At 40.0% G+C, this 23,823-nt stretch overlaps 1 protein-coding gene across 1 annotated transcript in view; it reads right to left on the bottom strand.

Annotated features, from left to right (window-relative positions):
* The window catches only part of SLC49A4 (solute carrier family 49 member 4), a 69,663-nt gene that overhangs the window by 16,410 nt on the left and 29,430 nt on the right, over nt 1-23,823 (bottom strand). Inside the window, exons 3-7 of the mRNA XM_065840619.2 lie at nt 21,681-21,949; nt 15,619-15,748; nt 10,513-10,621; nt 9,848-9,915; nt 4,797-4,924 (exon numbers count right to left, since the gene is read on the bottom strand). Coding sequence (XP_065696691.1) covers nt 4,797-4,924; nt 9,848-9,915; nt 10,513-10,621; nt 15,619-15,748; nt 21,681-21,949 — 704 coding nt within the window. The remainder of the gene's footprint in view (nt 1-4,796; nt 4,925-9,847; nt 9,916-10,512; nt 10,622-15,618; nt 15,749-21,680; nt 21,950-23,823) is intronic.

Raw genomic sequence — 23,823 nt, forward strand, 5'->3', positions numbered from 1 at the left:
AAAACTGTTTTTAAATAAACCCCTTAGATTAATTCTTTAAGCACTATTGTACCTGTGGATTTACAGATGCCTTCAGGAAGAGAAATGCCATTATTCCCATCTTATGAGTGGGAAAAGCACAACAGGACTTGGGGTAATGATTTGCCCACAGCCACAAGCAGGTTAATGCTGAAGCTACAAAAATAAATGCTTTCAGGCCACCGTTTTATCCTCTGGGTCCCCCTGCCTTATACTTAATCAAACACACCTTGTATACATTAAAGAAATTAAACTCAAAGGATAAAACAATCAGTATTGAATAACTAACATCTCTCTTTTTCAATACTGTGCTTTGCAGATGACGGCAGGAGACAGATGTGTTTATAATGTTCAATCTGTGGAACCTGAAAATAAAATGTAGGCTGCTTAACCTAAATATAATTACCAGCTCCTGGAGTTGCCACCATATTCAGAGTATCTGCCATGCAGCACTAGAAAAGATTTTTTAAAGCAACGTTTTGCTGAATGTGCTGATAAATATTAGAATATTCTTGATATGCTAAGCTGAAAACATTCAATCTGAGCTGTGAGCAACCAGCATTGCATATTAATTTTTGGAAAATGCTAGTATTTGTATCCAGAGATACTACCAGCAATAGAAAGTGGAAAGATACTGAAACTGGCATTACGATGCCTTACACAATTATTTTGGGTCAAAGTATCCCATTGTACATAAATTCACATAATGAAGTTCAGTACAAAGCAAACTAACAATGGACTTGGCACAGAGAAACAGGGCAGCTGCATTGGGAATTCAATGGAGAAAACTATTCTAATGCCTGATGTGTACATAAAATCGTCTTTGAAACTCGCTGGAAAATGCAAATAATATACATTAAAATTAAAATTTCTTAAAAGAAAATTCAAGCTTACTTAAAATATAAAACGATTCCAGAATCAAGGGATTTTTCAGAGCTGTGATTAGCTGATGAGAGGTGTTTTAGACAGATGATATAGCAGCTATGATGGCACTGTATCATTATTTTGTCTTGCTTTCTTTTTTTTGTCCCCACACTGGCAGTTATAGTTCATACACATGACTCTGAATACACTTTTTATAAAATCTTTTGGAGATACATTAAGAAGTCAGCAAATGACAGAAAACTTGTCTTGGCAGGAGTTAAAATGGAGCATATTATGATAATGAAAGAGCAATGCAGGCATTACACAAGACAAACAATGCTAAACAGTATCATCTAAAGAAAACACAAAGCAGTCATTGATTTTTAATATCTGCATTAAAGGTCTCCATTTTAAGTAATTACATTTTGTAGGAAATATCTTTAAATGATGTTGTGCCTATTTACAAGGAATTAGGAGACTATTATACTAACACGTGCAGGAAAAAACATTTCGCCGTGACCATTTTTTCAAATACAATTCCTCTCCCAATATTTAAATCAGGTATCACTCCAACTGCTACAAAGAATTCTGATTAAAAGAGGGAGGGTGGTTTGTTTCTATTTTAAAAACAAATCTTTAGATATTTTCTTCCCTTCCCTTTGGGGTGAATAACTGCCCAAACTCTCATCTTTTTAGCATTTCAAAAGCTTGCTTCCATGCAAACGTACCCACCTGACTGCTCACTCTGGAGACCAGGTGGGAGCCAGGCAGAGCATTTTCGGAAGAGTAGAAGGAGCACGTATGCCACACAATGTCCACATGCTAAAGCAAAATAGTAGTTTTGGACCTGCGGAAACGACTGGCAAGGTCTATCTATGGATGCAAACCTGATTCATGGATCAAGCAGCTGTCAGGTGAGATGAAGAGGATGATGATGTTCTCTAACCAGCCTTCATCTTTAGGGTGAAGCCTGCCTTAACACCTGAGCCGGCACCAAGACTCCCATGAGGTATTCTCCTGCCTCATCAAAACGACTGTCCTGTCCAGCAGCCCATCAGGTCATGCGGATATTTCAGCAGTTTCCAGGTATTGCTGAAGATGGCTTACGGTTTTGTAGGGTTCAAGAGAACAATGCCAGAGGCAGGGCAAGAGAGGAGGGGAAGGCCCCTCATGGAATGGGAGCTACATGGTTTAAGGGAAAATCTCCTTGCAAGATCAAATGTACAACCCCACAAGTTTCCACAACTCTAAGTGCTCTGCCTCAGCAGCTGAGTATCGTTGAAAGTGTGGACTGAGATCCAACACTGGCTCTGAAGCACTGACAAGCCTAACATTTGTGCTCTTTGCCACAGGACAGGAACAAGTTGAGGAGTCTACCCACCTTTTGGCAACATCAAACCCCACTGCCCGCAATAACACAACAACCCCTGCTTTGCAGCAGCTATTCAGTGATGCCTGCAAAGTAGCTCCAGGATACAAAGCGTTCCATGGGCCTCTACTACAAAAACAAACAAACCCCAAACAAAACCACAATGATGGCTGCATTTGTTCTGCACATCTTCCAGCTCTACCAAAACACACAGAGGACAACTACTTGGAGGTCCATACCTGGAGGTCCACTGTCAACACTGAGCATGCAGAGTGACTTCCATCTTCACCAACCACCTCAAATCACTTACCAAAGCTGCCAGCCCATGGCCTGCATCTGACCTCCTACATTTATATTCTAATATACTCTACATCTCAAACTTTTAATTAAAAGAATAAAAAAAAAAGTTCATCCAAATCAATTCAAATGTACCATTTCTCCCAATTACTGTGGAATGCAGAGGTTATCATCATATTGCATCATTACATTGAGGAATAATCTAGCATGAAGTCCTATAAATTAGCTTAAATAGCTTGTGTGTTTTCATCCATAAGAGCATATTTCATAAAGATATAGCACTGCTTTTCTGTGCACAAGGTTCTAAATTGAACAGGCACATTACATCTATTCTATATGAACTTTTAATGAGAAAAGGCTGATATGAAGCCCCCTCCGCCTACCGATGAAATTTAAACATTATGACACAGAAGAAAAAAGAGATCTTATTTGGTAGCAGCACATTAGGCCCTGATGCTTTAGATTGCCTTTTTTGAGGAATGCATCATATTGCTGGCATTTCTATCCAAAACAAGCTTGTGTTTTATAAAACAGGGTCCAACATTTACAGTGACATATATAAGAACAGCACAGATAGAAAACTCCAAAATATAATTTACAACTGAATCTAAGGAATCATCCATTTTAAAAGAAATGATAACTGCATTAAAAGAACAACCCAACCCCTAGATTTTTATCAAAGGATATTGGTTTAGGATACTTTACACGAAACCCCAAATACCTTAGGTACTTTTCTGTCCTGACAGTGGATCACCTTTCCCAAACTATAAACAAGTAAGGATTCTTCTAGAATCTATGTTGCATGCTGAGTTCTTTAGAAAACATAAAGTCAGACACAGACCTCTATCAGTTTTGTTTTGGATCATTGGTGAGTGCATATATAATGACTTTCACCTTGTGAAACCTCACCACTTCATTCTTATGCATAGACTTGAAGGGACATTTATGTGTTTGGCTTGTTGCATTAATTCAGAGGATAGAGTTACTGTAAAAATTTACATTACTGCAGGCTTGCAGTGATGAAGCAGGCAAGCACAAGAAATAAGTTTTTGTTGCATTTATTTCAGATTTGATGGAAAAGGAAAGTGTAGTCATTTGGTATGACAATAGCCACCACGAAATTTGATTTGTTTGTTGATTAAATCTTCTTTAAGCAGATTTTTTTAAAGTTGAAATTTCAAGATAAATCACAAATCTGACCTATCCATCCAGATGGTGTTCCTCCTGAATTGATCATGTATTTCAATTTGCTGTACCCACTTTAGTTTATAGTTGTGGCATATGCAATGCTCCAAGGGCACTTACTGAAACTCAAAGTTAATTTGAGTAAAACAGTATTTTATATACTATTCTCCACACCAAACTGTTTATTAAGAACGGGGAAAAGAAACCAATTTTCATTTTTCCTATAATGCATAAACTTGCTTATAACAAAGATGGTTCTTTATTTAAGATGGATTTACAGAATTCTTTAATAAAAATATTTTTTAAAGCCTTGATGGTTTATTTTTACTGTAACTCATTACTCTGTTGAAGGTCTTGCAATCACGGGTGGGTCAGTCCTCTGATGCAAATAGTAAGGTGAAGGACAGATTTTTAAGAACTAAGTGGTGCTAATTTTCAGCTAATGGTAGAGCTCGCTGGCAGCTTCAGCAGATCCCTGAGTGTTTGCCCCACTCCTACCAACAGCTTCTTCTCATCTTTTGAAGACACAGACTGAGTTAATTTTGGGCTGGAAGAGTTCCCTGAACCCGCATGCAGGTGCAATAAAGAGGAGAGCACAGCGCAGGGATAGATTTTGATGGCTGAAAACACTACAGGTCACTTTGGTTTGAACTGCACCAAGTCTTTCCAACAACTAATGTAAGCTTCAAGCCTTAAATTCTGAGACAGGTCACTGCTTCTTATATGCAACACTACTCCCATTCATCTGATTTTTCTTGGTTTATTTCTCGCCTCTCTTATTCCAAAACATTCAAATCAGAAAATCATTCAGTCCCCAAATCAATTTCAAATGTATATTCTGTGTTCTTAATACTGAGTTTTGTAGTTTTTAATCTCCTTATGAAGTTATTCAAAGCTGGTAAAGACATTTCAGATTCAAGAGGTTTTCTAAACCTTTTTGTTTTTTTTTTTCTGTCTTGATAAACTACTGCATTACTAAAGATACAAAACCAGGTTTTAAGGTAGTTGACTTACGACTGCTAATATTTGCCTGCAATAGCACTTATAAATCATAGGAATTTACCTGTGGTTAAAGGCAGATGAGTGACACTAGTTAGACAGGTGAGAGTGAACCAGGTCGATGCTAATGTTGCTCCAGATAAAAGCAGCAGCAGTATAAACTTTAGCATGCCCCTGATAAAATCTGCAAACCTAAAACAAAAACACAGATCAGAACAGTACAAATCCTGATTTTCATATTATTTAAATGTGATGCTTGACAATTAATTCAGTATATCCTATTAAATTTTTTGGAGACTATAGAAACAATTTTAAAACCATTTCTCATTTTCAGAAATAGAAAAAAGGCGTTTTTATAGCAGGCTGATATTTCCAGCTGTCAAGCTGTAGAGGCATAGAATTTTTAGCTGTCAGAAAATAACAATCAAACCAGAACAATTCTCAAGGCATCAATTGAAAACACTTGGTATACAGGAAGGGTTGTTTTTTCCTTCTGCATTTGTTGGACACACCATCACACCACTACTTACATCGCTGTTTTGTCAGCCTTTGCCAGTCTCCCTTGGCAGACACGCTGCTCAATTAGCATGTGAGGAGGCTGCTGCATTTCATTCAGGACACAGTTAAGTGTCAAGATTCATTCCTGTGGGAAATGACAAAACTCGAAACACCAGAATCCCTAGATGGAAGATGACAGGGAACAGGTTCTGAACCCTTGGATGCCTTGGCAATGGAGCTCTGGGTGGCTTAGGCAAAGGAGGAATTCTGCACGGGGGGTCACTGCTGGTGGCTGGTTTGGGTTGAAACGTTCCAGAAAGCAAGAGCTCAGTGTCCCTCCTCTCCTCAAGCCCCACGGACAGGCTGGGGGAGGACAGCCCCACCAGCCCTTGGGCACTCTGGCTGCTACACAGAGGGAAATATGGTCTTTATACCACCTGATGGTACAATTGCCTTTTTCATCTTTTTTTTACATTTTTTTTCTTTCAAGGAGACACAATGCTTTGGGCAGTGCTCACATGGCACAATTACCAGTGCAACTGCTCTTTTCAAAAGGGATTTCAGCACAGCTACTAAAAAAGATGTATTAGAAAAGGCAGTGTCATTTATCCACTAGTAATTTTCTATAATTTCCTGCTTCGATGACGTGATTTTAAGCCAGATGGGTTAGGTATGTATGTCTAAAGAATGTCTTCTGCCCTCATAGCCTCCTACCTCGATTAGGCTAACAGCAGCACAATCCATCTAGGCCGGTCCATGACGAAATTTGTCCCATCTGTTCAGCAAACTGCCTTCTCTCCCCTTATAAACATCACCTTACAGGCAGGTACAGCTTACTTGATGAAACAGATAATGCTACCAACATTTTAAGAACTAGGAAGCCTCGCTCTACATATACACCATAGGAGATGTACAAGTAATCCAATAAAAAAAATAAATAAAAACCCCACTTCTTTCCTCTTATTTTGATTCTCCCTGTGCTTCAATTCCACATTGAATTTAGCAGCAAGTAATTCAATAAGCAGTAGAGGAAGACCAATGCTGCATATAATCTTAGAAGTTTACGACTGCAGTGTTCAAGTGGCTTATGCATTAATCTCTAACAGTCAGAGGTTAGCTGTTACTCTTGTTTTTATTTCTGACAATCCACATCCAGCAATCAGGATCACCTCTTCTCAGTGGTTTGCCAGTTTCTTTAACTATTTTTTGGGATCACTGGGGTCAAAATCAGCAATTTTAAAAGCTTCTCAGAAGCATCTCAAAATACAAGCTTTTCGATCCTTCTACAGAGAGTCCCCGCTTTGCCTGCTGGCAAAGATCACTGTCCCTCCCCTTACAGGCCAGAGCAGTTATGTATATTCCATCTAATGGAACAGTGTGAGAAATACCAGCATTCAGAGAGGGACATTCACAGACAACAGGCCTGGACGGGACCTCTAGGGGGTCTCCCATTTCTCTCCTACCACCAGGGATATGTGGGGATGGGAGGATGATCTGCAACTAAATCATCCAAGATAGCTAAGTGGAGCAAATATCTACCTTTACTGAGCAGCTGCAGCTCTCTTTGATACAAAGACCCTGGTTTGGGTATCAGTTGTAGCAGTGCGCTCCAAGGAGTTCTTAGATATCACAGGACTCCAGAAGGGTCAAATACAAACTGAAAGGGTTATCCAGCTACTGAATTCAGCCAGCAACAGAAATAATGGGGAAAAATAACACAGCAAACTAGCCTGAACTTGGTAATCGAGGGACTACCACTTCTTGTCTGGTTACAGGAGAAGAAAACTGTATATCTAGTCAACTCTCCAGAATACTTGTTTCAATCAAAAAAATGAGAGAAATCATTTTTATCCTCTGACCCCAGTATCTGCTTTCAAAACCCCCTGTTCTGTTTAAATCTTTCTTCATCATCTAGCATGCAAAGAGATGTCTGGAGCTGCTAAAAAAGCAGGCACACCGGGAGAGAAGGTGCGCACCTACCCAGACACAGACCTCTGAACCTACTGCTGCTCGCAGTCTCCTGCAGCCCCGCAAATCCAGCCCCAGGCTGGATCATACAGTTAAAATCACAAACCTGCGTTGCTGACAACACTGGCTGTTGCTAAGGAAATTATCACCATGTCATAAAGTTTCAACATTTTGACTACGCTGCAGGTTAAAAGCAGGAAGACAAAATGGAACTGTGGAGGACAAAACCTCAGAAATATCTATGATCATTAGCAAATGTGGCAAAAAAAAAAAAATCTGAGAAAAGGGAATGGATTTATGTTTCCATGCAATGATACGAAATGCTGCTCTTTGACACTGCTTTTCTTCAAACCAGTACCATTTGAAAGCTGTCAGCAAAGGGTACAGCACCTGCCAGCTGCCCAAAATAGCCCAGGCTTTTCAATTATAAAAATGCATCACACAAATTAGCTAAACATACATAAGTTCACAGCAATTGGGATATCAGTGGGTGGAGAGCAGGAGGATTTATGTATTGTGCTGAGGAAAACTTGCACCATTTTGAAAATGAGATAGAGAAACAAATTTCCAAACTGAGCATTACTTTAAATATAGATGATTTAACACGTACTCTGATGCGCAGGACCAAATGCTCCAGAGCAAGGCTCAGGTTGTTAGAGTTCTAAATGGTAGAATCTGCATTGACAAAAACTGAAGGAGCAAATTCCTAAATTGCACCTATTTTGCTTTGATAAATTAGCAGAAAAAAATAGTAAGAAAACCAAACCAAAAACAAACAGCTTTTTGAGAGATGGTTAAGGGAGAGAGCTGCTTGCTTGGCAAATCACAGTTCTGACACTGAAATACATCAACTTGTCAGCTTTGACAAGAATCATTACTTAATTTTCCTAATTACAACTTTCAGCAGATTACAGTCAGACTCGTCATTGATTCATCCCTACACAGATAAATGCTGAATAGGCCTAGGAGGGAGAGTCATCCATCAGGAGTGACAAATCACCTCCTCCGTCCCTTTCTGTATGCAAACCCTCCCATTTGAACTGAGCATTGCCCAAGTTAGAAAGACATATTTGGAGATGGACTGTTGGTATTTTTTTAATTTACTCAAAAGCAAGGCTCCGAATGCTACAAAATACTGGTATTCAACAAGGTTTGAAATCCATTTTGAAGCTGTTAAAGAGACTGTCAGCATTTCCTGAAACTGAACCTAGGCATCACACTAAATAAATTAACCTACCATAAAGGCTGAGATTTGCGTGTTGGCATTGAGTCAGCAGATTCTCTCCTAACAAAGTTAAGCGAGCTGCTAAGGGTGCCCTCTACTATTGAAATGTTGCAAATATACCAGAGATTAACTCATGATGGAAAAGATCAAACCGGTAGGCCACCTGCTCCAGCACGCAACCTGCTACAGCATCTCTCTCATTTACAGCAGCTGATTTTAAACATCTATTTCTCTTGGAGAGAAAACCTCATTTCTGAGCTTAGTTAATCAAACGCAACTCTTTTTAGAGGAAACCAGGGTGTAAACTTTGTTTCAACAGATTAAGTCCTTCGGCCTGCAACTGGAGCAGAGGGAGGGAAGTGTTTGTTCCTTTTTCCCAGGTCAGGAGTTTTCTCCTCTCCCTCCGTCGCAGTTGCTAGGCAGCCTGCAAAATGTCAGGATGAGAAACCTCACATCTCTTAATGCATCGTGTACTCTGATGATGCACAGCAAGTGAAAAAAAGAGAGCTTCAGTTTCTGTCCTAAAAAGATGCCTCTCTGGGTCCACAGTCCCACAGTGACTGCAATGATGACAGACCCCAGCACTTGCGCTGAGCTTGTTGCAGAGCTGGAGTCTGAAGAGTGGACACAGAGAAGCCAAGATGGCACTTAGATGTCCCGATGCAAGGGGAACATGCAACTGGTTTTAATCAATTCTATAAACTCACTCCTCGAGTGCCTCCTAAAAGACCTTCTCCTTCCTTCACCTATTTTTTTTTTAAAGGGAACCTCAATGAAAAGAAAGCAGCATTCTTTTGGATGGGCATTTCTTGCTTTTCTGTTCCCCTTATCATCAGCATTCATGATGACCAGAGAGAGCTGTGTCTGGTTATATAAAATGTGTAGGTATAACCATACTGCCCATCGCAGAATAACTTAAAATAGGCTATATTTGAATCCAGAAATCTGGCCAAAATGGGCCCAGGCTAATCTGTCTGTGGAGGAATATAACATTATTGTGGGCAGGCTGCCTGTGCTACATTCCAAATACTCCTTTGGGAATCAATATGTCCAAAAGTTTTGACGGAAGGAGACAGACACTAATTTTCTCAATGCTTTCCAAATGTGCTACAATGGATTCTCTCTGCTACCAGCCAGTTGAATTCACAAGAACTGTGTTTAAAAGCAGCATAGAGGAAGCTCTGGTCAGGACTAACAGTGTGACTTGCTGAACTGAGCCACACACACGTGAAATTCTCAACCCACAGTGACCACTAGCCTGGAATATACAAATCATTGCTTCAAAGAAATGCATCATAACCCCAGAACTACGCTTTTTCCATATCAAGTATCTACAAGACGAGAGAAAACAAGTTATGTTATGAAGATCAGCTAAATGACAATCACAGTTAAGGAAATGGAAAAGGACATGTAATTATTCCTACCTTGCCATTGCTATGCCAACAACACAACCTCCAACTATAGACCAAAATCCAATCCAGCCTGCATCTACCTGACAAGAAAAAAACAACAACAAAACATATAGAAATGTGTTAAAGCTGAGAAAATAAGATGATAAGATGTTCCTTTCAAAAAAAAAAAAAAGGTGTGCAGGAGCTGCAAACTGCTGGCAACAGCCCCTGACAGCAATTGGAAGTGCATGAAAAGTATGGCTAAGTAGCCTATGCCCTAAATATGATCTCTCTTTATAGAATCTGAGTAATGTTCTCTGGATTTTTATATTAATAATACTCTGTATCAAAAGCTTAGAATCCTCTTCTCCCCATTTCGTCTTTTCCACCTGGTAAATATTATTTTCGTTTACTAGAGGTGCAGCAGCCAACAATACTCCCATTTGTTTACCTGTCTCTTCCTTCTTGTCGAAAAGTGTGTACAGTTCTGAAAATACGCATCGTTGGTGGAGAGGCAGCAGGGAGAATCGTGACAGTTCGGGATGTCAAAGCTACAGTTTATTTTGTTTAAAATTTCAGGAGAAAAGCAGTCTGTATGTACTAATATCATAAAAACCTGGTAAAATTGTCTGCTTGTACAAAATAAAAACATATGACTTATAAAACAAGCTGCTGATTATCAGCCAGGAGATACTTACTTGGCTTACATGAACTGGCGTTAATATCAAATCCAGAACACCAGACCAGCCAGAGAAAACACCCAATGGTATAGCGTAGGCTAAAGCAATCATCAAGAATCGGAAATTGCTGTTGAAGACAAAACATATGCAATTAGCGGCAGCTTATATATTAGAAATTGCACTAAGATTAGCTGCTAGACTTAATGACACCCTAGAATCTGTATTTTGCCCATTCAGAAAAATAGCACAGGTCTGAAGGAGAATTGAGCCAGGAAAACCAAGAAAGGCATATGGCCATGTCACAAAAATTCTAGTGGCTGAGATGTTACTGCCTTAGCACTGGGATAATAAAAAAGTCGGTCTCTCCACGTAGTTCAAAGATTTTTGTAAGGTGCTGGGCTCATATGTTTCTCATTTCCACAAGCAATTCTTCTGCATTTGCATGGGTAACCTACTTCACCTAAGTGCATCTTAGGAACAATAAGCACTAAGTTAAATGACAAAAAGCATATTTCAATAATAAAATCAGACATTCCTACTTTTTGAACTGTACTTTTATCAACAAAACAAACAAAAAACCAATAACAAAATCGGTTCAGTTCTCTTCATCTTGGTGAAAGGCAGAGTGAGCTCTGGGAATAAGATGGGTATGGTTGCAAGAGTGGAAAATTTTGATAGTTTGAACTATCAAAAAACAGACACAAGTATAATATTCTGCTCTAAATAACTAATGCATTTGTTTTTCCCTCCCAATTAAAATTACTCAACTTTTAGTATTCAGTGAAGACGAAGCAGTCAAAGCTGTATCATCATCTCCATTGTACACAGCTCAAGAGGAGTTGGCAGACAAATACCACTACCAGTTTCTCCCACCCACCCACCAAAACCAAAAGCAAATGCGAAATCTTTGCAAAGAGACATCCAACTTTTCCTTGAAAATGTTTTGATTTGGGAATAAAACCAGAAAATACACTTTGTACTCTGCAACACTGATATTTTAAAGTTAAGAGATTTCACTGTGATTCCAAGGCAATCCCACAGGATATCTGCGTAACCACAAAATGTGGCTCCCCCCCATTCCCTAACAATTTATATAAAATTAATCCTGATCAGTGCCAGTTCTTTTGCATGCAGCAGCAATTTGATAGCACATAGTCACAAAAGCCAAGAGGTAGGGAAAGAGCTTCAAATACTCTCCAAAACACTCAGAGGTTTGCAGCTTTCACTGTTGTACTCCCCTAGAAAATCCACGCACAGCACACCAGCCAGTGTTTTTTTGCACTGTTCTTTTTCACACATCCTCTTCTTGAATAACACATTTCTATCACATGAACATATCCTCCTCTTTCAATATCTTTCATGTCAGATTTATTTTTTAATCCAAAGAAAAACAACTTCCAAAATTTCAGCTCTTGCACACACTGCTTGTATTTCTCTGAATGCTAAAGCATTTGCTGTCTTCCTGAGTTTTTTTCCTACTTTAATAATGCCATACTCTTATCCTAGTCTACCTTGTATCAGCTTGGCATCTCTTAAGGCAACCTTTCTGCTGCTATTTGATATTATTAATGTAAAAGCTAACTCAACATCTGTAGAATAAAATAAAAAGGGAAGTGCTCTTTTTGCATGGACATTATGTAGCCGTGTCACAGATTGCAAAAGGGAACAAGTCTGAATGCACTCTTCCAGAATAACACTTGCTTAATATTCAAAATCTTTGGCTATCTGAACCTCACCTTCACTAAAGAGCTGCTTTTGGTGGGATTCCACGTGGGACAGCTGCTCTGTGCCATGCCCAACTTCTAGTCCCAGTACTAGAGAACCAGCTGTGTCATGACATCCTGCAGTGACAGAGGCTGCTCCACAATAAGGTGACCAGGAGAAAGTTGCATGGCAGTGACAAAACAGCACTGATCATCAGATGCCACTCTGTCCCCTTGTCCAGCAATAACTAGCATCGGCTACATGAAGTGCTAAAGCTATTTGAAACATACATCTTCAGTAGCAGCTTTTCATTGCTCCAGTCACTTGTATCTGTTTTTGCAATTTTGCAGTTGCTCCACTGGAAATAGAAAAACCCACACTGTTTTCCATCATATCAGCCCTTATGACAGGACACCAGCCTCTGGTAAACCATTCTGCTGGAATACAAACTGGCTTTTTCTTCTGTTTTTTCAGAAAGCTACAAAATGCCACCAGAATCCACGAGACAGGCTGGTTCAGAGGGGAGCCCTGTCAAAATCAGGTGCCATGTTCAGAGCAACATTGGCAGCGTCTGTTAACATCAGGCACATTTTGAGCAGCTTCCATCACTGGGTGGTGATGTCACATTGAAGTTTCATTTAAGAAATAATGATGCACAAATACCCTATTACAAAATTTCAAAATTGCTTACACAGTCCCTTGAAAATATAAAAGGCACGTAACCAGCTAAAAGCATCTAATTACTTCAAAAATCACTACGTTTTCTTAATGCAGATTTAAAAACTTATCAACTATTTACTTGTCTCAGAATTTGTGGCATATTCTGAAATAGGAATGAAAATAAAAAAGTCATATTTGCTTCACCCAAGAAACTGAGAAAGGGCACCATACTTTTTCTAACGGAAATTCAAACTACACATGTCACAGTGAGTGATAGACTGTTAAAAGATTTGGGCTTAGCTCCCAAACCATGACTAATCTGCCATCTCCCACTGCAGGCTGAGAGAGTTGCTATCAGGAGATAACCAGAGATCAGCTAATCGTTGCAATCTGTCAGAAGCAGGAATCCTTCAAATCAGAAGGAAGAACCAGGTTTCTAAGCAAGTCGAAAAAAAACAGTCTACAGGGGATGGTTGACCCTAAGAAGATATTTATAATATGACTCTGCAAGAAGTAGCTCATGAAGACAACTGCGAAAGGACCCAAAGGCACAAAGGAGCGTGGGAGTTGCAAGGATGCAATAGATCCCTTTGGCATCCAAGGAAAAAGGTCAATGACTTCAATGGTAAAGTTATGCTGCCCAGCTTTATTTTGAAGTAATAAAACTGCAGCCTTGGGGAGAGAAGAGGGAAATGAGGAATGTCTCAATTCTCATGAGAGTTTTTTGGTGCTGAGTCGGGTCAGTCTGCCAGCTCACACACATCCTAAATGCCTTACACACAGTTCTCATACCAGAGCTTAAGCCTGCAATAAAGGGGAAATCATGATTTCCTGGTGCTCGTCAGCTGATTACCTTCAGTCTACACCATTAAGTCAAAAGAAAGACTCTCTGTGCCAAAAATTATGAAGTCTAGATTAGGCAGGCAACAGATCTTAGAAGCCTAACGAACCAGATGATGGATCTCTCTTGAAGCACGGCAGGTACCATTTTCTTTTATAAAGCCCCCTTGCATGATGGATTGTTGCTGAAAGGCTCCTCAAGATAAGTGGGTTTAATGATGAACTGTTGATTGTTTCATGCACAGAGGAATGAAGAAGTGCCTTTGATACGGGCTTGCATGGAAGAACGCATAAAGACCAGAGGGAAGGGAGATATAATGATCTACCTAACGGCGTTTTAAAAAACCTCTTGGTTCTTGGAGACACTATAAACTATGCTTATTATTTCAGTGTCCAGTTTGTTTTCTTAAGTTTCATTGATGCTTGATAGTAAGACAGCTTTGCTGTTTACCTCCTGACCTTACCAGTATCTCAGGTTCACTGTTTACAACACTTTGAACAAGCAATCTGATGGTTATAAAGCTCCCAAATGAAGTACTGTCAACAGAAATTTTGTATTTCACCTGCGGAGCCAGTTGCTGTTTGGATTTCTGTTCGACAGCAACATTTTTACAACACAGCCCTCAGGCAGGGGCTCACCACACACCAGCTTGGGTGCGTAACAACATTACTGTGTGTGCCAAGTGTCCTTATGGGAGCTGTGATTTTTTTAGTATCCTGAACAGGTCACTTTGCCGACTAACCAGCCAGCTGCATTCATATCTTCCCCCAACAGCCAGCCTCCTCCAGGATGAACACACAGGATTAAGCATCTTGTCAACTATTTACTCCCCCAAACTCCAACAAATGCCTCCAAAAACAACAGGAAAAAAACCCAATGACAACAAGGGATGAGTTGTTTTTGCTGGCTCTAAATACACTTCTAGAAAGTACAGCTCACAATAGGTCTGTAATAACCAAATGCCTAAAGCTCCACAATTATCACGTTTCAATCAGCCCTTTGTACGTAGATTCAGGTCCTATCACTACATCACCAAGAAACAACTACAGCAAGAGTAACCACACGATGGGAGCAGCTCTTCTTTGTCCCAGAAAGTTCATCTGTGCAGTATCATGTACAGGGCACAGGCCTTCACAATTATTCACCATTAATGCCAGAGTCACTTTAGCTGTTCCTCTGAGACCAGATTCCCCTTTCACAGACATGCTACAAACACTGAGGGGAACGGGACTGCATCTTACCAAAAACACTCAAGTGGAGGAAGTTGCAAAGCTGGAGATGTCACTTTCTTTATATATGTTTTTTTTTTTTTTTGTTAAACACAAAAATCTAAAGGAAACTCACCTTTGAACCTGTCCAGAAACCCATCTGGAGACAATTCTCCTTTCCCCACTTCGTATTTTAACATACAATTAATGTGATTTAATAGATTGCATAATAGTCTCAGCTAGTCCATTCATTGCTCCCATGGCTGATTGAAAGCAGCTGGATACTCCTTTGATAAGCAAACCCCAAATTCATTCCAATATAATAAGCATGGAAGAAAGCAGCTTATTAGTTATGCCCAGTGTTGTTAACTGTTATCTTACACCTAGCAGTACACACACTGTGAACACTCTTGTACAACCTGATGTAACAGAAGCATTGCATAAGAAAAGCCATGCTAAGAGGATGACTAAAGCAGCGTTAGTTCTGAAGGACTCTGGCATGAAGGCTTGAGATACACCCAATGATTTAAAATTTAATGTCTGCTTTTTAGCAGTTAGCATCCTTTTATGTCTCAGCATTAATATTTAATTTGATTTTGCTTAAAAGCACTACAAACCAACTTGTTTGTTAAATGAGAAGATTAAAGCACACTTGGTGTTATTTATTTAGGTGCTGATCTGCTTTGAAGTGGAAGCCCAGTGAGGACCTACCTTAAGAGCCTGCAGAAGCTCCTCCTGTAGCTGAGCCGCTGACTCGCCGCAGCCACGCTGGGCGGGAATGGAGGTCGTGAGGGGAAGTAGGCCAGCGCTGCGGAAAAGATCAGGGAAACCATTCCGAATTCTAAACAAGAGGGCAAAGGAAAACAAAACCGAGAACAGATGTTAGCATTGAAAGGCTTGTTTCAGTACAGCATTGTTATCAGCCTGCCTCCGATACATAAATCCCACCACGAGTGCTTTACTGATCTCAACAACAGAACTCCATAACTTAAAGGAGAACTTATTTTTTCCTTCCCAAGCAAGATTTCAATTTGAGATGGAGAATCAATGAGATGGAGAAATACTGGCAGTCCACTCCAGTGAAAGGAGCTGCAGAGCAATGGCTCACACATGGGAACTCAGTGCAGCAAACTGAAAGCTTTCATTTTTTCTCTTTAAAGAGAACTGCATTGTGAAAATCTGGCCATGTTTCATTGTGATGGAAGTAACACAGTTCACGTAACAGCGTGCTAGAGACTTTAAACAGATGGGACTGGGGAAGCCCCAGGGCATGGAAAGACAATTACTTGGTGCACAGGATGGTCAGAGGGCTGGAGCTCCTCTCCTGTGATGACAGACTGAGAAAGTTGCGATTGTTCAACGTGGAGAAGAGAAGGCTCCAGGGAGACCTTACAGCAGTCTCCCAGTACCTAAAGGGGATCTATGAGAAAGCTGGAGAGGGACTTTTTACAAGGGCATGTAGTGATAGGACAAGGGGTAATGGATTTGTACTGAAAGAGGGGAGATTTAGATTAGATATAAGGAAGAAATTCTTCACCATGAGGGTGGTGAGGCACTGGAACAGGCTGTCCAGAGAAGCTGTGGATGCCCCATCCCTGGAAGTGTTCAAAGTCAGGCTGGACAGGGCTTTGAGTGACGTGGTCTAGAGGAAGGTGTCCCTGCTCATGGCAGGGGGGTTGGAACTAGATGAGCTTTAAGGTCACTTCCAACACAGACTATTCTATGAAGGCAAACAAAAGGTCAAGCAAGGCAGCATCTCTGACACAAACAGTATTACACGGCAATAGAATATAAAGAGAAAAGTGTAGCAGTAGCCATGGCTCAGGAATAGAAAGAGCATTGGTAATAGGGAGAAAAATGAAAGCAGGCAGCTGTTTGCAGATGTTCCTCTTGTCCAGCAGCAGGTATTCTAGATCTTTGAAAAATTTCACAGCAGAAATTTGGACCTGGACCTGCAACGCGATGAGCACTTCACAGAAAATACTAAGTAAGTCCCCTGATCAGACACTCTGAGGATAAACAACTCTACCCACAGTCAGTTTAATTAATTTGTTTTACAGGCCTTTTACAATGTATATCATGTTCTCCACAGTCCCCAATCCCAATATTTCTCCTATCCCCTTTGAAAACAAGATTCTTTGCTGCTGGAGAGAAAAATGTATAGCTGAAGTGTGTTATCTTAAAAGAACCTGTGATCTTATAACAAAGAAGTGCTCACTGACACCACAAATAAATTCCAGCAGAGTTGGATACTCGATTGCGTTCATTTTCTTTTTTCTTCTCTTTTTTAATAAATCAAGATGAACGTGGCACTTTGCCAGCTCTTCTGCTAAACCAGAAGAAAATAAATTCAGGAAACTGAAAAGTAAATAACACTTGGAGTCTAAGAGGATCAGCTGAAGATGGGGAAGGAAATGAATGTTCCCATTTGGTACATGGAAAAAAATGTCTACACTAAGTTTCTTTTGAAGGCATACTGGGAATGTGACAATACCATTCTTCACGATCAAATACTAAAGGATCCATTTTGAATTATGTAGTGTCTCTTTTCTTGCTGGGGTTTAATTGCTTGTTCAAGGGTTGAGGGCACTTTAACTAGACCTTCTCACTGTATCTCCTCTGTTCTCCAGAAAACAGATTCATTTCTACCTTCGCGTACATTGTTTTTGAGACCACGAGCAGAGAATAAAGAACCAGCTGTAACTCATTGTCCCAGATCTAAGAAAGAGATGAGATGCTCTGTCACTGCAGGATGATACTGGACAGGGATGCAAGGCTCACCAAAAGTCGTTTATTCCCTTCTCCTGCATCTAGGCCTACATAGGTTTACAAGTATACATGTGTACATGCATACGCACACTTTAATCACGTATTACAGGGAGATTTCAGACTGCAGACAGTCATAGCCAACAAGAACGTGACCACAAAACCCCATAATAGGCTTTATCCAAGGTGCTTATTATTTCACTTAATTATACTTCATTATACTGCAGTACTGTAAGGGGAAAGCTAGGTCTTTCTCTAAAGAATGTAAGACATGTTCATAACTTTTTTTAAATCACAGTAATATTTTATAACAGGTGCCTATCTGGGGCCTCTTCCACAGCTCTCCTCAAGATTCCTGCTGGTCAAATTGCTGCAGTAGGAGCAGTATAGCAACACTTTTTTTTTTTTTAATTATTACATTTAGCATGCAGTCCTTGTAGTACCTTCTTGCAACTCTTTAATGTTTCCCAGTGTTATACTTCCCAGGCTAACAAATTTGTCTTGAAAGCACGGCCCTCATGCACAAAAGAGCAGAATTCACTTTGGAAACTAAAGCAGCTGCCTCTATTGAAAAGTAAAAGTCTTTCATGCCATCCTAGCTTTGTGTATCACACTTGCACCTCTATCAAAAGTCCAGATACTGCCAAGTACATCTGACTTCTTACATGCTGCATTCCTCCCTCAGTAGGAAACCCAAACCTTTATCTCCATCACCATTTACTTTACCAGTCTATACAAATACATTCCCAGGACAAGTTATAGATTTTAAGTAGGGAGTAAAAGTAAGTAAAAGAGAAAAGGTGAGAAACAGGTCAATACTGAGACAGAGGGAGCTAAAGCCACAAAAGAGGAGCTCTTCCACAGGAGATATCAGCTTTTCAACAGTGCAATGGATGCAGCAAAGTACTTGGAATTGGGCAAGTGAGCATGAATTAGTGTGCAGAAAGACAGTTCTGTATATCTCTTGCTGAGGAGTGAATCTGGAATGCCTCAGAAAAGCAATCTGAATACCATGCCACAGTGACCTGTGGACATCAATGTGGAAAGATACCTGCATCTTTACCTAGGAAGCATGCACCCTGCTGCCCAGGTAAGCCCCAAACAGAAAAAAACTAGGTTTATAGAGGCACAAGCCTCCTCGATACAAAGTCTTTTTCCTTCTGATAGGCTACTCATAGCATAAAAACCTACCCAAACCCAGAAACCCTCCTACCCATCTTCTACCAAAATGTGAAGAGGCAATGAGGGCATTTTACACACACACACACTTAAAAAAAAATAAAATAAAAAGAATGATTTCACATTGATATTTAGGAAAGCACATGGCTAAAAGCTCTGGCTGCACTGCAGAATAATTCAAGCTTCCTTATGCGGTTCAGGTAATACAATTCAATCCCAATTTGCTATATCTGTACTATTTCAGCTGTGAACCCAAATGTGCAGAGACAGAGATGACACAGAAGGAGGCTGTAGTAATTCAGCTGAGCTCTTAGTCCATGTTTGAGATAAAGGAACAGCAATTTATTAAAACACAGAAGAGACTGGAGTTAACTGAGCAATTTCAGAATGGGTTTATAAGCAATTGCTTTGTAATCATGTTTGAGGTTAAGTCCTTGGAAAATTAGCACACTCTCGGCATGCTACTGATCCCAAGTTAACAATTCACATCATTGCCGTCTTTTAAAAGTCATCACCTAACTTTTGGAGGCTGCTTATCTACAGCTACCTCACACAAAAACAACAAGCTCCACCACAAACACAACTCCTTCAGGAGTCAGCAGAGTGCTTATCCCATGGAACTGGCTTTCCCACAGCATCTGAAAGGAGATGTCATACCAAGCCTGAGAACTTGCTAAAGGAGTGGAGAAGTGGGACACTTGGATCCAACTCCTTGTTCTGCCACATTCTGTAACACCTTTACTAGTAACCCATGAAGCCAATTTGAGCTTCATTTGAGCTTCATTCTCTGCCCAGCTGATTAAGGAGACAAACAATACCCTACCACACCTATCAGTTATTTTTTGGTCCACAGGAGAACGGAGCTGTACAACTACCCCGAGGCAGGGACCCAGCTTCTACATCCAGGGAAACGGGGCTGAGGGGAGACAGGACAAACCCCAGGAGGGATTCAAAGCAACCTCCTCTTTGACAGTTCCTACCAATTTAAAACCAGTTGGGCATTTTGCCACCATCACCGTGATTCACCACAGGCAAGCAAGGTTCAGGAACCAGCTCCTTTTCATTGTCTGAAGAAGAGGGGTTGTAGCTCCTGAAAAGATGCACCACATACAACACAACTACAACCCATCGCTGTTCAAAGCACTTTGAAATACTAAGTAAAAACTACAGATGGAAGCTGAAGAGTTGCTCTAGGATCATCTTATGCCGGGACCAATCCCAAACAGATCTACAGGATGATCCCAAACCCTTGCTGGCTCAGAAGGGCAGCAAGAGCTGTGCTGAGACACAGGCAAGACACAGCTCAGAACCTTGGTGGCCAGCAAGACTGATCACAGTTTCTGAAGAAAATGCTTAGGAAAACCTCCCAGAAGAGAACAGATGAGCCAGTGAATCTAATGGGCTACTGAAAGCTACATTTCTCATGCTACCACACCCAAAACAGTGGTTTTAGGCACAAAACTGTACTTCCTTTAGGCAGATGAATTCTTCTCTCTACATGGAAATTCTGCAGAGGGAGAACTTCTCTAATTGCTGGATTTCTCCTTCCCTTACGTACCTCTCCTCAGGACAAAAGCTGACTTGCCTTCATTACTCCTTTCACACTGGCTGTTTTCATCTGCCGTGAGATTTTCAGAGCCTAACATAACACTTCTGAAAAATGCCTTGACCAACCCCAAATTTCCTTGTTGTTCCAAACCATTTGAATGCAGTAAAAAGTAGGTTACTTAAAAATACTTGCTGAAATAGTGATCCAACTTCTACTACACTTTAAGATGAACAGTAAAGTGGTCCTCACCCAACAGGAGCATTAACTTGACAAAATTTCCATAAAAATAATGTCCAGGAATCAATGATCACAAACAGCTCACTCAGTTCCATAAACCTGCCTATAAACTACACGCTATATATAATTTAAGACTTCTGGAACACTTAGGGCTAACTCCTGGCTGAATTTCAGAGGCTCCAATTTTAAGGGGAGAAAAACACAACCGAATGTGCAACTGCCACAACACTGTAAAGTTCAGCTGCTCTTAGTGCTACGTCAATTTATGTCCGCTAAGAATCAGACTGTAGACTCCTAAGCCACTTAACCAACTTTTTCCCTAAAGCTTGCTGATAATTTTTATAAGTGACACAAAGAGCCACAGAAGTCACTGCATGAAAAAGAGTGAGGACATGAAATCTAAGTTATATCAGGTGAATTTTATATCAGTGTTTTTTCCCACTAAGCTTCATTGAAAATGCTCACCACACAGCAATTATGTGGTTTTAGTTAAAAACAAAATCTAGTGAGTTTCAATTTCAGTGTTACTTCCTTAAATACTAATGATCTAATCACATTTGAAAGGCATATGTAAGTCATAAATTGAGGCTGATTTAATGCAGGAAGGAATTTCACTCTGAAAGACTACTGGATTTCCATCCGTACAGAAAGAAAAGAAAACAAACCCCAACCTGTCATGGACACCTTTTTTTTTTTTTAATGAAAATTCAAGATGCAAAAACCAGTTTGGAAACCCAGGGAAAGCACAGGCTCTCCTAAGATCAGCTGATACAAACAATTGAAACACTTGATTTGCAATCAGTCTGTGCAAAAGGTTATTTTAAAATCTTTCTAAAACTAAAGGGAAAAAAAAACATTAACCCTTCTGATGGTACATTTTACCACTTCATTATTTTCCATGTCAGCAGCTGTTTTCTGTGCCGACCAGCCACTAGAGGGTAGTGGTTCACAAGTACCAAACACACACACGAAAGTATGCAAATTTAATATACTTTTTTTTCTTTTTAAAAAAATTATATATATATATTTTTTAAAGCCACACCTGCATACAGCACAGCCTCAATGCGGTCCTTGATGTGCTCTGTGTTGCTCTGCGATGCCAGTGGGAGGTGAGATGTTGTGTTAGGAGATGGCACCACGAGAGGTCCCACCAGGAAGGCACCAGCAGCACCCAGGTAATTGAGCAGCGATGCGATGGCTGTTGCTGTGGCACGTTCGTCGGGAGAAAACCACGTCGTGGAAAGAAATGGTGCCGCATTCATCACAGTTGGCCCCGCCAAGCCATTTAGCAGCTGCCCTCCGTGAATCAGCCTGGAACAGAGCATGTAAAAAAGCATGTAAGATATTGAGTGCTGGAGATGGAATGATTGCACAAAGAAATGAAAGTCCTGTGCAAATAAAGGATATTCTATACACTAAAAGAAGCCCAACTAGACTGAATTGAAGAATCCAGAGCTCCTCTGTTCTCATTACCTCAGATAAATGGAGAAGCAAATGTTCTCTTCAAAGCAGGAAAGGGAGAGGGAATTAAAGGGACTTTCTTTGCAGAACAAAAAGGTATCATGATAGGATATAAAAGTACAAAAGGTGTCATAGAAGGAAAGCTTGAAATTACAAACATCTTAAACCTGACCCCTTGTCTGCATAAATCCCAACAGAATATTTAAATTAGTTCTGGCAGATCCAAAACTGAAACATTTCAGCAAAACACTCTGCGTATTTTTTCACTGCATTATTTATTGTTATTTACACACTCAGCTGAGCTCTGTGTGCCTACAGATGAGGAGGCCGGGCTGTTGAGGTTTCCAAGAGAATCATCTTCTCCAGCAATCTGGCCATTCTCAACACACTGTTGAGTCAGCTGAGCAAACCCAGATTTTTCTCGTTTTTCACACTCATTGGGATTTAACAGATAAGACTGGTGACAGAACACAGATAATACTTCCAAGCACTCAAGTCTCTAAAAACTTTGGCTTAATATTAGTACAATGAACACATACAGAAAGGACTTTTTGAAGGCTCTTCTACATGTGGAAGTCAGCCAGAAACCTTCCACTTTGACTTTTCCAAAATGTGATCAGCTGCGAAAGGCAAAACCATTTTGGAATTTATATGAAAACCTCATGTTTAAAAAAGAGCTATCGAGTCAAACACAACATTGCAACCCTCCAAGGCAGATCTATCCATTGTACAATAAAATGGTGTCAGATGATATTTTCAAATTGGTGGTGGTTTTCTAAGCATAGCAGGAACTCACTGTTATTGCTGCAAGACTTGAGTTGTCAGACACAAAAAGCTACGGCCTGAAAATGGGGAAATATAAGCTAGCATTTAGGCAATGTTTCAAGCCACAAATGGTTGAATGATACACAATGTAGTAGTAGTTTTTTAAGGCACATAAAGGAATAAAATATGCAAAAGAAATGCTGACAGACTCTTTATCAAATTAAGAAGCTAGCTTTCAACAAAAAGGAATAGATGCTACTGATTTTCAGTGGATTAGAAATCAAATGTTTAAACCAAGTTTACAAAAGTACACAGAAGAAAAGAAAAAGCTATTACATATCATCTGAAAGAAACACTTTCTGAGCTGAGACAGAAGTAATATCCACTCTTAAATATAAGCAATTGCTACCTTTTCTTTTTTTTCTTTTTTTTCTTTTATTCAAAGTTCACATAGTGAGGATAGATTTCATTACTATTTGCTCATTATGTGCTTCAGACGGACATCACCAAGGCCTGGTCAGGCCTTTTTAATGTTTGTTAAACTGGGCCCCCCCGATAAAACAAAACGATTTTTTTTAAAAGAAATAAAAAGCACTATCTAAATAACGCTCTGGTATAGGTTTCTCGAGGAGATCCTACATGAATCCCTATGGTTACTCTCCAAGTCAGTGTACTTTGGACAAACCAAGGTAACTTTGCGTACTTCGGTATTTTCACTCTACTTATCTCACTACAATAAGTTATTCTCAAACTTATCCTAAACTGTTCCAGTGGGTTTGCAGAGCTATGCCGCATCCCCCAAACCACCTGCATTTCAGTAGCAAGTGAGGTAACATTTGAAACATTTAAAAATTTTATTTTAGTATTTCCTCTTGATCTAGAGTGAATTTAATATTTAATACCTAAATTGTGGGCTTGTTATCGTGTTCTAGGAAAAGTGCATTACCACAAAATAACCT

Source organism: Patagioenas fasciata, chromosome 7, assembly GCF_037038585.1.
Source record: "Patagioenas fasciata isolate bPatFas1 chromosome 7, bPatFas1.hap1, whole genome shotgun sequence".
Lineage (NCBI taxonomy): Eukaryota > Metazoa > Chordata > Aves > Columbiformes > Columbidae > Patagioenas > Patagioenas fasciata.